Source organism: Astyanax mexicanus, chromosome 2, assembly GCF_023375975.1.
Source record: "Astyanax mexicanus isolate ESR-SI-001 chromosome 2, AstMex3_surface, whole genome shotgun sequence".
NCBI lineage: Eukaryota > Metazoa > Chordata > Actinopteri > Characiformes > Acestrorhamphidae > Astyanax > Astyanax mexicanus.
Genome location: NC_064409.1, coordinates 69,564,304 through 69,578,350, shown reverse-complemented (window position 1 = coordinate 69,578,350; position 14,047 = coordinate 69,564,304). Strand labels below are relative to the sequence as shown.

Genomic DNA, 14,047 nt, shown 5'->3' with positions numbered 1-14,047 from the left:
CTAACTATATTTAGAAGCTTTTCCATTTTTTATGTTTCACCTATAACATTTTCCCACATATTGATATTTCACACAATAATTCTTTTTTTCACGAAATAGCTTATTGTTTTTGTTCTGTCAGTTTATATATGTACACGTCTGTTGAAATATTTCCATATTTGTTTCTATTTATGTTTTAACATTATTTTGTAAATAAATATATATATAGATTTTTATTTAATTATATTTGTATGCATTTGTACTCTTTATATTTCACAAATATTATATTTCCCACATATTGATATGATGTTTCATACAATATTTAATATTTTTTATTTTTAAATGAATAGGATAAGCTCAGTGTTTTAACTGGATTTGTTTTAGCTCTGTATCCGGATCCTCCGCTCGGCTCTAAGGAGGAGGAATATCTCTTTAGGAGGAGCGCTGATTGGACCTCAGTGCTCGGTTGAAGGGCAGCTAAAGCGGAAGAGGAGCAGCGGGCCGGTGGCTGTGTGATGTCCGGGTTGGGCGCTGTGTGTTTGGGGGTCAGTGAGCGGCTGCTCCGCGGGGCTCGGTTTAATCTGCCGCGGGTTTCTGCGGCTCTGACCTGCAGGAGCCTGAGTGAGGGTCCGGCTCAGCGGAGCAGCGAGCCGGGGGGATATTACGTCACCACCCCGATCTTCTACGTGAACGCGGCCCCTCACCTGGGCCATGTGCACTCTGCAGTACTGGCGGACTGTCTGCACCGACTGCGCGCGCTGCAGGGCCTCCGCTGCAGGTTCTCCACCGGTAACTTACTCACCCAGCACAAACAGATTCGTGCTTTAGTATAGGCTTTAGTTACTCCAGGGTTTAGTGTAGTCTTTAGTCTAGGCTTTAGGCTATACTTTATCTAGGCTATACTTTAGGCTTTAATTACTCTAGGGTTTAGTCTAGGCTTTAGTTACTCCAGGGTTTAGTGTAGTCTTTAGTCTAGGCTTTAGTTTATCTAGGCTATACTTTAGGCTTTAATTAGTCTAGGGTTTAGTGTAGGCTATACTCTAGGCTTTTATTCTAGGCTTTGGTTACTCTAAGTGTTTGGGGTTAAGTCTAGACTTTAGTCTAGGCTGTACTATAAGCGTTTATTCTAGGCTTTAGTTAGTTTAGGCTATACTATAGGCTTTTAATCTGGCTTTGGTTTCTCTAGGTATTTGTTTACGGTTTAGTCTAAGATTTATTCTAGGCTTTAGTCTAGGCTATACTATACACTTTTGTTCTAGGCGTTAGTCTAGGCTTTGTTAACTCTAGATGTTAGTTTAGGGTTTAGTCTAGGCTTTGATTCGTCTAGGCTTTAGTCTAGGTTAGGCATTAGTCCAGGATTTGGTTACTTTAGGCTTTATTCTAGGCTCTGTTTTAGGCTCTGGTTAGTCTAAGCTTTAATCTTCATGTAAGTTGGTCTAAGCTTTAGTTGGTCTAGGCACTACTCTAGGCTTTCCCCTTGTCTTCTTATAGCTTTAGCTGTCTCCAGTATTAAATGTACAATATATACAGTTTACAATACTATGGAGCACTGACTTTATTTGTGTTCATGTTTTTCAGGTACAGATGAGCACGGTCTTAAGATCCAGCAGGCAGCGGCTGCGGCAGGGAAAGACCCCCTGAGCTTCTGTACTGAGGTCTCAGACAGGTTTAAGGAGGTGTTCGGAAGCTTTAGCATCTCATACACTGACTATGTGCGGACCACGGAGGAGAGGCACCGGCGGGCAGTGGAGCACTTCTGGAGTGTGCTCCTCAACAACGGCTTCATCTATAAAGGGAGCTATGAAGGCTGGTACTCCACACCAGACGAGAGCTTTCTCACACCAACGCAGGTTACAGACAGCACTGACTCTCTGGGAAGAGAGATTAAAGTCTCCACAGAGAGCGGGCATAAGGTAATCAACACTCAGTACTTGACCTCATAGTGATTCGATTTGATTTATTATACCATAATATACTAATTAGATTATTAATTCTACTGTATATGTCCAAATGGTTTGAGGAAACATGTAATAAATGTATTCAGCACCTATTGCTCATGCAGATGTGCCTATAGCTATAACTTGATGAAATACAAAAAAATCTCCTAAATAAATAAATTGTGAATAAGATTAAATCATTGTTTTGATTATGGCTTCTCATCGATCAAAAATAACCCTATTGAGATTAATCTCTCCATCCGGATAGAGTGAAATAATTTTGGTTGGATGAGAAGTATGAGTGCAGCTCTGAAAAAAAATAAGAGACCGCTTTAGTTTATGGATCAGTTTATCTGATTTTGCTAATGATAGTTTTATGTTTGAGTGAAATTAACATTGTTGTTTTATTCTATTTAATATGGATTTTTTTGTTCCAAATTCCAAATAAAAATATTGTCATTTAGAGCATTTGTAGAAAATGAGAAATGGCTGAAATAACAACAAATATACACAGCTTTCAGATCCTAAATAATGCAAAGAAAACAAGTTTATATTCATAAAGTTTTAAGATAATAAATCTGTTTTTAATCACAGTTTTCATGCATCTTGGCATCATGTTCTCCTCCACCAGTCTTACACACTTCTTTTGGATACATTTAAGCTACTCATGGTGCAAAAATGTAAGCAGTTCAGCTTGGTTTGATGGCTTGGAATCATCCATCTTCCTCTTGATGATGTATTTTGGTAAAAGCAAATAAACGTATCATTTTTAGTGGTCTTTTATTTTTTCAGAGCTGTATATACCATTCTGACACCATATTGGTTTATACTTGTACCTGCACCTGTCACGCCCCCTCACACTCCGGCAAGAACATATTAGATGTATGTAGCCTAGTATAAAGATGATCCGTGCAGAGATAAAATAAATAAATAAATAAAAACATGAACAAAATGTCCCAACTGAGCTTCTTTAATATATTTACAATGTAATAAAATACATTCACTTGGGGTGGGGTGGTAATGCACTATAGGACCCTGTGATTCGGCCTAAGCTTTTGTCTTTAATGGCATTTTCTCCCAATTTTACGTTACTATTACTTTTATACTTCAGGTAGTTTTAAATTCAGTACTTTTACACTTTTACTTGAGTCTGCAGAAGTATTTTAAACCCTAGAATCTACTTCTACCTGAGTAATGAATGTGAATACTTCTTTGACACCTTTGATTCTGATGCATATTGTATTAACAGGTTCTTATTTAAAATACACTGATTAATACTAAATTCCAACATTTTTCTTAAAATTATTTAAGCTTTCTCAACCTGCTGTTGCCTTGTCGAACAGGTGGAGTGGATGAAGGAGGACAACTACTTGTTCCGCCTCTCTGATTTCCGAACTCAGCTGCAGGACTGGCTGAAGTCCAACCCCAAAGCCATTCAGCCTGAAAAGTTCTACCACATCGTCCTGCAGTGGCTGGAGAACGATCTACCGGATTTATCAGTTTCTCGACAGAGGAGCCGTCTGCAGTGGGGGATTCCGGTTCCTGGGGATCCTGAGCAAACGATCTACGTGTGGTTGGACGCATTGGTAAATTATCTGACTGTTGTTGGCTATCCGGAGGAGCACTCTGATTGGTGGAGTGTTGCGCATCATGTTGTAGGTAAAGACATATTGAAATTCCATGCTGTCTATTGGCCGGCGTTTCTGTTGGCTGCAGGACTGCCCCTTCCTCGGTCGATATACGTGCACTCCCACTGGACAGTGCAGGGAAAGAAGATGTCCAAGAGTGTTGGAAACGTGGTGGATCCATTTGAAAGGTCAAAAAAGTTCACAGTGGATGGCCTGAGATACTTTCTTCTGCGGCAAGGCGTTCCAGACACGGACTGCGATTACGGTGATGACAAAGTGCTGAAATTGTGCAACAGCGAACTGGCTGATTCTCTTGGGGGTCTTCTCAATCGATGCACCGCGCCCTCTCTGAACCCAGAACAGACCTATCCTCAGTTCTGTAATGCTTCTTTCCCAAAAGATTCGAATAAACCCACTGGAAGAGCTGTGTCGGAGGATTACAGAATGATCAAGGCCGTGTCAGAGCTTCCTTCTTTAGTGAAGGAGAACTTTGAGAACCTACACGTGTACAAAGCACTGGAGGCCATTAGCGGCTGCGTTCGCCTGACCAACGGCTTCATCCAGAGACACGCTCCATGGAAGCTTAACTGTGGAGAAACCGAGGACAGACTCTGGCATCAGACAATACTTCACGTGTCCATGGAGTGTCTGCGGATCTACAGCATCCTCCTGCAGCCGGCTGTGCCAGAACTGGCTGATAAGATCCTGTCCAGGTTAGGGGTGAGGTCTGATGAAAGGAGCTGGGATCATGCATGTAATTTTCTGCCAAAGTACGAAGGAAGAGATTGCCCGTATGAGAGAAGACCACTAGGACCAGACACTGGAGTACTATTTAATCGCCTAGAGAGGAATGAGAAACAAGTGGAGACCAGAAAACTTGGGAAACTAAAAAAAGACAAGACCTCATTAAAGACTCAGAACATGTTCTAGTAATTGAGCACTAGAGGGAGACAGACTTCAGTGTTTTATATATTTTTTTAAGACTACTGTATGTCCAAATGTTTTTGGACAGATACCCCTTGTAACTGCTGCTTTCAGATACTTCATTTTGGTGAAATAGATAGATAATAAAGTATTGCCAATAAAATAGGGCACTCTGGAGTAGATGAAAATGATCCTGTGGGCATTGGAAGCTAAGTGCTAAGTCCTTCAGTATTGAGCAGTGTAGTGTGTTCTCTGTAAGGCTGAACAATAATTCAGTATCTTCTAATATATTCAATAGCTTTAAACTTATCTTCTAATTGGGCACGGTGGCTTAGTGGCTTAGTGTCTGTGCGTGGGTTTACTCAGGAGACTCCGGCTTCCTCTCACAGTCCAAAAACATGGAGATCAGGTAAATTGGATATTCTGAATTGCCAATAAAATTGTGTGAATGTGTGGACGGCCATTCCTGTTGAGAGTATGCTGTGCATAATTGGCTGCCGCTTCTTACAGGTGTGTGTTGAGTGTGTTATTATATAGTAATTAAGGAAGTAAAAATTGCAGAAAAAATGCTGGTTTCAATAATAGAGAATTTTTTTTTCGAAACATGTTTTTGATGTTTTACTATACATTATTTAAAGCATATGTTACTGACTGTCCTGAACTGCTGGGCACACTACATGAATCGTTCAGTTTATAGCTACATACGTCCTGTGTGGGCTTTTTTTGCTTTTGTGGTTCTGTGGCTTTCATTTTTTTTTATATCTGCATTGTGTTGTCTCGACCAGAATTAATAAATATATTCATTCATAATTGTTGGCCGTATCGTCCAGCTCTAGTTCTCTGGAACAATGGAGCTCCATCCAGTACAGTTGGGATGAGCTGCTGATCATCCACCAGCCTGACCTTACTTAAAGGGGACACTAAACCCCTGATTTTTGCTGACTCCATCCTCAGCTCAAACTTTAATTTCTGGTTGCTTTGTTTAGTAAGTACATGTATAATCACGGTCAGAATGAAACCTCTCGTATACAAAAATGTGAACTTCTCATGAAACATGAAACATTTTAGAAATTCTGATCTATTGCAAGTGGTACATTCTCAATGTTAAAAACTGCTGTCATTTCCAAGAACAATGTAGGATTAATTATTATCAATACATATTGTACTAAGAGCCATGAACAATTCTTGGGTATAAAACATCATGAATCTGCAGTGGACTCAATTAGTACTTTTATATATTTTACACCTAACTCTTAAGTTCCTGATAAATGCCTTAAGTCAGTTACTCTCAAACTGTGGTTTCACTTGTAATAAAAGAAGTGTCCCATAGGTGTACACCAGAAGACCTCAGAATATATTTACTCCAGCCACTAAAGCATAATGACAAATACTGCAAGCTGTCAGGTCATTTTCCTAACATTTATATTATTTGTGGCTATTGCTTAACCTGTTATGATGCTGTATGGTAAAACCCACACTTTACTCTAACAACCACAGTACTGTAATTATTAACATTAGTCTCACAGGCCCTACAGTAGAACCCTGTGGAGCTCCTCAAGATATACCAAACCAACTTGTTACCAAAAAATCCTGCAGTGTTCCTCTGTCTCAAGCCTTCCAAAATCCCTCATTAGGTGCACTCACTGCATTGATTAAAAACAATCAAATATAACCATCTTACCATGCTATCCTGCAGATGGCAAAAGCAGGCAGGCTCCACACAATTGACAAAAGAGATAAACATGTATGATGTTCTTGTGAAATGGTCTATAAGGTGGTGCTTGTGATCTTAAAAGTTTAAGATCTATTGCATTAAGTGAGTCATTTCAAATAATTATAATTTGTGAACTTTTCTGTAATGAATAAAGACAATACCTGATTTCTCAAGGGCTTAAATGTCTGATATTAGTAAATGAAACCCAGTGTATGAACTTTTTTCTTAGGATAGCTTTTTTCTATCCAAACTCACAGGATGCTATCCAAACAAAGTGGGACTAGAGCTAATGTTTGGGAAGCTGCAGGGTACCACTGTTGCTTGCTGGAGGCAGGGTTCATACACTTTTCAACCAATACATTTTCATGACTTTTCCATGCCTTCGCAGCCAATTTAAATGACCATATGATCTTTAAAACATCAGTAAATACATTTAACTTAAAAGCCATGTAAAATCTGGTTATTGTAGGCCCATATCTCACCTAAAATTAATTGAAAACACTTTAAAATGTCACATTTTACTAGCTAAATGACATTTTTGCATATTTTGCATGTCTCTCCCTTGTAAGTGAATGAAGCCAGACAGCTTTAAATCAGCATTTTTCTCTCACTGTGTGAATTTACACATTTTTAAAGCTGAAACTCCAAGTCTGAATAATACCCATATAGAAAGCTAGCTAATGCGAAAAGATGTGATGGATTTACCCAAAAATTCAACTATTTTTTAAAACCAATACAGAATATCAAAGTCATTAAACAAACATTTTTTTCAAACTGGGTATTTTTCTTTTTCCAAAATGTATCCAGGCCTGGAAATTGCTGGAAATGTTCAAGCTCCATGACTTTTCCAGGTTTTTCATGACCGTACGAACCCTGTGGAGGTGTAAACCATCTGAGGTCAGACTTGTAAGGCATAAAAATATGATATATAATAAGGTATATAATTACCTTTTTTTTTGTACCTAGGATTTTGCACATTTTAAACTGCTCACAATTTGAGACAAGATATAAAAAGTGTCATGACTTTTTTTTAATGAGAATACACGAAACTGAAAAATTGTACAAAGTGAAATAAAATTAAAAAATTGCATTATTCTTATTTCTTGTACTTTTTTTTTTTTTACATAAACTTCCATCATCACTCTCCCTAATGACAAGTTCACAGCACAACCCTTCAGAGGATTAGGAATTACACATTGTGGTTTAATTCTTGAACAGAAACAGCACTGTGGTCAGATTACTGATCATCAAGGAATCTTCTAGGCCCAAAGCCTCTCTATGCCACTGGTCTTCAAGGCTCTCGGACCCGTACAGCATCAGTCCTGAATTCACCACAGTCCGTTTCAGAAGGGCTGCATCCACTACTCACACAGGACGCCATACAGGACTCGGTCATACCACTAGTAGAAGGAGTTGGAGTTCTGTCCCGGTTGTGTGCCTGTGGGGAAATAGATTCACTTATCAGCAAAACTAATCACAAATAAAGATTAATACATAATCTATATAAAAACACATATAATTTATATTTTAAAATGCTGATTATGCAAATATAGCACAGAGGAGAGGTGATATGATAATGCTCTATTTACAATTTTTTTTTTTCTTACATAATGTAAATCTTTAAATTGTATACAAAAAAAATCATGATTAATAAACCAATGGAATAATATCTTTTTACACTGTTGTCTTTGTTGCATTCCTTTTTTTATTTAACCGTACACAGATGAAAATATTAGTAGCAGGTGCAAAATTATGAATAAAGTATTTCTTTTTAGTTTTGTATAAAATAGTTCAGAATATAAAATGTACAATATATTTCCCAGCCCTATCTCAAACTAATTCAGAAGCTGATCTGAGACACACATGTGGTGAGATATTATGAATTGTATTCTTGTATATATATATATATATATATATATATATATATATATATATATATATATATATATATATATATATATATATATATATAAAGTTATGAATATACTGATGTTTTTACAATATATTGTCCAGCCTTATTTTGGAACACACGTATTGGTTTTTACACAAAATGTATCAGAACAACTATGACGTAATCAAAGATGTCAAAATGATCTACATTCATTACTCTGTAGGTGGAAGTATAGATACTTGGGTTTACAATTCTCAAGTAAAAGTACTGGTTTTAAAACTACAATGTATAAAGATAAAGCCACATATATGCCCATTAAAAATGAATGCATTTTAGTACAATGCAAATAAATTAAATTGGATGTGGATGGATAGATTTATCTTGATAGGGGTTTTATTATATTCGGTCTCTTTCCAGCTTCTGCCAGAGTGTCTGTATGTTAGTTTGTAAAGAATGAACCAGTAGTCCTTGTAGAACTGTTAGAACTAAAGTTCGGAAAGCAGGTCGCAGTTCTCCCGAACGTTGGTCGCGGCCGCCTCGGAAAACAGAGTCTGGTTTGAGTACAGGAGCTCCGGCACTCACAAGAGCACCGCTATTCCTCCTATTACACCTCAATGCAGCGCTGCAGTGAGTTTCAAGGTGTAATTTTACTTCTTTAAAAAAGATCAAAAATCAAGGAAATCCTACCTAGTGCTGCTTTAAGTAAGGTAATAAAGTATTTGTACTTCTTTACTTGACACCTTTAAGAATATTGGTTAAAAACTATTAAGCTCTATGAATTAATTATAGGCTTACTCGACAGTTGTTGTTGAAGTTGTCTGACCAGCGCTGCAGTCTGCTGCTGCTGCTGGGTCTGCTGCATGCCCTGCCCCTGCCGAGGGAACTGAAACACACAGAACAAGCGCAATTTAAAACATGATGAAGAAAAAAAATAAAAAAATAAATGCAGAAGCCCCAATCTGTGAACCATTGAAGGAACAAACAATACGCTGCTATCTGTAAAAAGGCCACCTCGTGTCCACTTAATAAGCACTTACAATGGGCTGCATGCCCAGGGTCTGTGCCTGGGCCTGAGCAGGGGGCTGCGCAGCCCCCACCTGCTGCGGAGGCACCTGTTGCTGCTGCACCTGCTGAGGTGGCACCTGTTGAGGTTGCTGCACCTGTTGTGAGGGAACCTGCTGCTGCTGCTGCTGCTGCTGGACCTGCTGCTGGACCTGTTGCTGTTGCTGCTGCTGCTGCTGCTGAACTTGTTGTTGTTGCTGAAGAGAGAAATCACACACGAGAAGAAAAATGAATGAATAAATAAATAACATTTTTATGCAGTTTTATGCAGTTCTATAATTACAGACTGTAGTCCTGTATCTATTTCTCTGCATAATTTATTATGCTCCATTCACCCTGTTCTTCAATACTCAGGACCCCACAGGATAAACCACCACAGAAGTTATTATTTGAGTGATGGATCATTTTTAGCACTGGGCTGTATGTTGTGTTAGTGTGTGAGCTGAAATGACACAAGAGAATTGGACACAGCAGTGCTGCTGGAGTTTTTAAACACCTCAGTTACACTGCTGGAATGAGAAAAGCCCACCTACAGTGTCTAATAATAAGCACAAAGTCCCATGAGAACAAAGAATAACAGTGCTTGTGTGCACATACCCGAAGGGCCTGCTGCCTCAAGAACTGCTGCTGCTGCTGTTGAGCTGCCTGCTGCTGTTGGTCTAGAATCTGATTGGGCCTCATGCCGGGGTGCACGCCCTGCGCTGCCATGTGTCCCTGCGGTAGGCCGTGCATCATGGACGCCTGCTGCATGGGCTGGTGAGCAAACCTAAGCAACGTTGAGAACAGAGTAGTGGTGTTAATCGGTTAAAGAAATTAATCCAATTGATCACAACAGATTTCTGATGCGTATTTATATTATATTTCTATGTCACATCAGTCACTTTCATAATCAATGTCATTGCCCACTGCACTTTGCTCTGTTTATTATTTAATGACCATTAGCAACATGTACTGCACTGTTCTGTTTACAGATATATATTTACCTTCTTCTTTTTTTCTTTTTCTTTTTTAATAGCCTTATATATTTTCTATTCTTCTTTGTTTTAATTTATGTTTGAATATGTTTCTTATTGTATTGTGTTGTTGCTGCTGGATGCCTAAATTTCCTTCGGGTTAAATGTATCTATCTATCTCTCTATCTATCTCTCTATCTATCTCTCTATCTATCTCTCTATCTATCTCTCTATCTATCTCTCTATCTATCTCTATCTCTCTATCTATCTCTCTATCTATCTCTCTATCTATCTCTATCTCTCTATCTATCTCTCTATCTATCTCTCTATGTATCTCTCTATGTATCTCTCTATGTATCTCTCTATGTATCTCTCTATGTATCTCTCTATGTATCTCTCTATGTATCTCTCTATCTATCTTCTGTGATCAATCACAATCAACCACCTTTTTTTATAAACTTCAGCATAAATAAAAGGGAATCTACCTTCTGAACTCATCAGTAAGTGTTGCTGTGTTAAATCACTAAATCAAACTGCTAATGCTTCACCAGGCTCTGTCAACTGCTTTCGTGATAATTTTACTAGAAAATGTAAGGATGTGGTCTGAGATGATACAAAGTGAGCAAGCTAAAATGATGTGCATAGTTACTAGGGCTGGATATTGTAATTCAATATTAAAAAGGCACCGAGCAAAAGGTCTTATAAAAAATTATATATATTTTTTAAAAAAAATCTGCCTGTTTTTGATACTTTGCATGAAACACACAAACGCACCAAATGCGATGAGCATGTTTGCAGTGATCATTCAAATTGTCAACACACCTCTGCTGTGCTAAAATCTCAGGCGCTCACACTTGCACGCTCTCTCACTAACTTGCGCTGTCTTTCTCTCACTCGCACCGCCCCGGCTCCTGAGATATTATAATAAAGTACAAAAGCTCTAGTCTGCCTGAGCTAAACCACACTAAACTATTATTACTGCCCCCTCTCAAAAATACAGGGAACGAGCTGCATAAAAAAATTATCATTACATTTTGTCAATGTAATGCTGATCATTTAAGAACTCTTAAAACTGAAATGCATAAAACAACAAGATTATTCATGTCTGATGTTAAACAAATACATTGTGTGAGAATATTTATCGTTTTTTTGTAATTTTTTTTGGTTACAACTTTTTGTTTGGTTACAACAAAGTAGTTTTGGTATCGGTTCCGGTAAGGAAAATGATTAACTATTACAGGATTGCTCTCAGTTTGTGAGTGTGAATCATTCCGCACTCACCTTTGCGTGTTCTGCATGCCGTACGCACTAGAAGCCTGCTGGTGGACATATCCGCTGGGCCTGGGCATCTGCCTCAGAGGATCTACAACTCCAGGGTTAGTACCAGGATGGGCTCCCTGAAAGGCCTGATTACCGTACTGGGAAGGGACTATTGCACCTGTCTGAGACGGGTGCGGCTGCATTACCATGTGGGAACCGTAGGAGGTATAACCTTGTTGTGACATATTCTGAAAAGAGAAAAGACAAAACATGAAAAAATTAAGATTCAAGTAACAAAGGGCGATCTCATGCGAGTGTTCTTTTATTTTTTTAATTAAGTGTTTATTTAACAAATGTTAAAATCATGGTTTAGATTATAGACAACATTGCCAAAACTAGATTAATGTTATATGCACCACTTCTGAAAAGCAGACAACGTGAATAGGCTTGCCTGTGCAGGCTGCATCGAGCTGTACTGCTGATTGGGTGCCATAGGTCTCATCTGCTGTCCCAGCATACTCTGGTTCTGAAAAAACAGTAAACACAAGCAGTAAGACAACACATTATACAGCTCTGGGTAAAAATAAGAGACCACTTAAAATGATGGGTTTCTTTGATTTTACCAAACTGAAAACCTCTGGAATATAATCAAGAGGAAGATGGATGATCACAAGCCATCAAACCAAACTGAACTGCTTGAAGTTTTGCACCAGGAGTGGCATAAAGTTATCCAAAAGCAGTGTGTGTTAGACTGGTGGAGGAGAACATGCCCAGATGCATTAAAACCCAGGGTTATTCCACCAAATATTGATTTCTTAACTCTTAAAACTTATATGAACTTGTTTACTTTGCATTATTTGAGGTCTGAAAGCTCTGCAATTTTTTTGTTATTTCAGACATTTCTCATTTTCCGCAAATAAATCCTCTAAATGTCGATCTTTTTATTTGGAATTTGGGAAAAACGTTGTCCGTAGTTTATAAAATAAAACAGCAATGTTAATTTTACCCAAACATATACCTATAAATAGCAAAATCAGAGAAACTGATTTACAAACTGAAGTGGTTTCTTAATTTTCTCCAGAACTGTATGTGCCTGATGAAATGTAAAGGCACAGAATGGAGATAAGCACACACCCAACCACCCAACAGCTGAAACACACACACAACTATGTGGGTAGAAATAAATAAATAAGATGTGATTTACAATGGTGTGTTAAATTACTTTCCATTTTTCAGAGTTAAACTCACCAGTCTGACCTGGATCTGCTGCCTAAGCATCTGGCCCTGGGACATAGCAGTCTGCGGCTTGAAGCCCATTGTGTACTGCTTATTGTCCATACCCATAATGCCCATTCCTCCAGGGTGGTAGTTGCCTGGGTAGTTGGGCCGTGTGGGCATCTTATTTACAGGCATGCGAGGTCGGTATGGGGGCTCCAAACCTGGACCTCCTGTCATGGAACCATAAAGAAAAATGTAATTTCAACACTGTAAAAAATTATAATAGTAAAAAAAAAAAAAAAAAATAATAATAATAATAAAATTAAATAAAAGACAAGCAAAGCCTAAACCAGTTGATGAGGTTTAGGACTCTCTGCCCACTCCCACCTGGAGGAAGAGGTTGATTCTGGGTGTAGATAATGGATGTCTGGTTGTAGCCCATTCTGTAGGTGTGGCCGGACTGGCCCATGTTCATTAGTTCATTGTTTGTTCCTGGTCCATAGGGCATCACACCAGGGTTACGAGCAGGGTAATCCTGAAAAGACAAGATAAGTATTAAATCAGTCAGTATTTCCAGGGACTCATTAAGAGTTTACATGGATACAAGCCAGGAAGGATTTACTACTAAAATCTAGGGATTAAACATATATCTGGGAACCAATATTATTCAAAAGTTGTCTTTTGCCATTTTCAGACAATGACTAGTTTATTTAAGTCATATTTCAGGGTTTCCTTAAACATTCACTTTTTTTAAGTAGTTGCGACACTGTGTAACAAAGCACTGATGTATATATGACAAACGGCCAGCAAATACCATGTTAAAGTTCATTTTTCATGCTCTACTCACAATATATAAATGGAACAAAATGTATAGCATCAAATAATCATGCTCTACAGAGCCGCTAAGGTGACATAATGTTAAATAAAAGTATTGCATTGCCACGATTTATTAAGATGTGGGAGATCATTAAGTCATAGCCAGAGAATAATAAAGCTTCCTTTTGTGTAAATGAAAAGCCCATGAAGAAACTGAATATTACATCAAAGATCCAATCCAAAGATAAGCTTTAGTAAGAAAATGTAGAGTGAATTGGTTTCTTTTTATTTTAATCTATGAATGAATTATGGTGATATTTTGGAGTCCCTTGCAGTGAGACATGGTGTAATTCTAAGTAAAAGACTCTTAATTCTTATACTAAAAGCTGACAAGGAGGACAGAAGCAGACCATAACAGAGCTGCTTGCTTTGTTAGCTGTAAAACAAAAGGACCTTGTGGTCACGCCTTAATAAATAGGATTTAATTAACTCGTTCCCATGCTGTAATAAGTTGTGGCCACGCTTTAAATTTCTCATTCCCATGCATTAGGTTTTTGTTCCCATGCCTTAAAGTCGAGGCCTTGCATAAATAAACACTGGTGTTAAAAAACTGTGTAAATTTCACTATAGCCCTATTTGGACCGGATTAGTTTCTCAGGGGTCTT

General features: G+C 38.2%; 2 protein-coding genes across 3 annotated transcripts in view; one reads left to right on the top strand and one right to left on the bottom strand.

The window, feature by feature from the left end:
- The first annotated feature begins 371 nt into the window (after window positions 1-371).
- On the top strand, window positions 372-7,859 carry mars2 (methionyl-tRNA synthetase 2, mitochondrial). Its single transcript, XM_007258573.4, has 3 exons — window positions 372-768; window positions 1,558-1,892; window positions 3,260-7,859. Exons 1-3 carry the CDS (start codon window positions 495-497, stop codon window positions 4,472-4,474), a joined length of 1,824 nt encoding a protein of 607 aa, XP_007258635.3. The 5' UTR covers window positions 372-494; the 3' UTR covers window positions 4,475-7,859.
- The window catches only part of med12 (mediator complex subunit 12), a 44,060-nt gene continuing 37,210 nt past the window's right edge, over window positions 7,198-14,047 (bottom strand). For both annotated transcript variants that reach the window (XM_049474860.1, XM_049474861.1), the window contains exons 37-44: window positions 12,954-13,101; window positions 12,597-12,796; window positions 11,800-11,874; window positions 11,370-11,596; window positions 9,733-9,901; window positions 9,111-9,332; window positions 8,869-8,956; window positions 7,198-7,620 (exon numbers count right to left, since the gene is read on the bottom strand). In XM_049474860.1, coding sequence (XP_049330817.1) covers window positions 7,583-7,620; window positions 8,869-8,956; window positions 9,111-9,332; window positions 9,733-9,901; window positions 11,370-11,596; window positions 11,800-11,874; window positions 12,597-12,796; window positions 12,954-13,101 — 1,167 coding nt within the window. In that variant the 3' untranslated portion in view covers window positions 7,198-7,582. The remainder of the gene's footprint in view (window positions 7,621-8,868; window positions 8,957-9,110; window positions 9,333-9,732; window positions 9,902-11,369; window positions 11,597-11,799; window positions 11,875-12,596; window positions 12,797-12,953; window positions 13,102-14,047) is intronic.

Excerpts from the sequence above, each read along its gene's own strand:
- mars2 (XM_007258573.4), top strand. The coding sequence starts at position 495 with ATGTCCGGGTTGGGCGCTGTGTGTTTGGGGGTCAGTGAGCGGCTGCTC. Across the intron at positions 769-1,557 it reads CCGCTGCAGGTTCTCCACCG|GTACAGATGAGCACGGTCTT; the intron begins GTAACTTACTCA and ends CATGTTTTTCAG. Across the intron at positions 1,893-3,259 it reads CCACAGAGAGCGGGCATAAG|GTGGAGTGGATGAAGGAGGA; the intron begins GTAATCAACACT and ends CTTGTCGAACAG.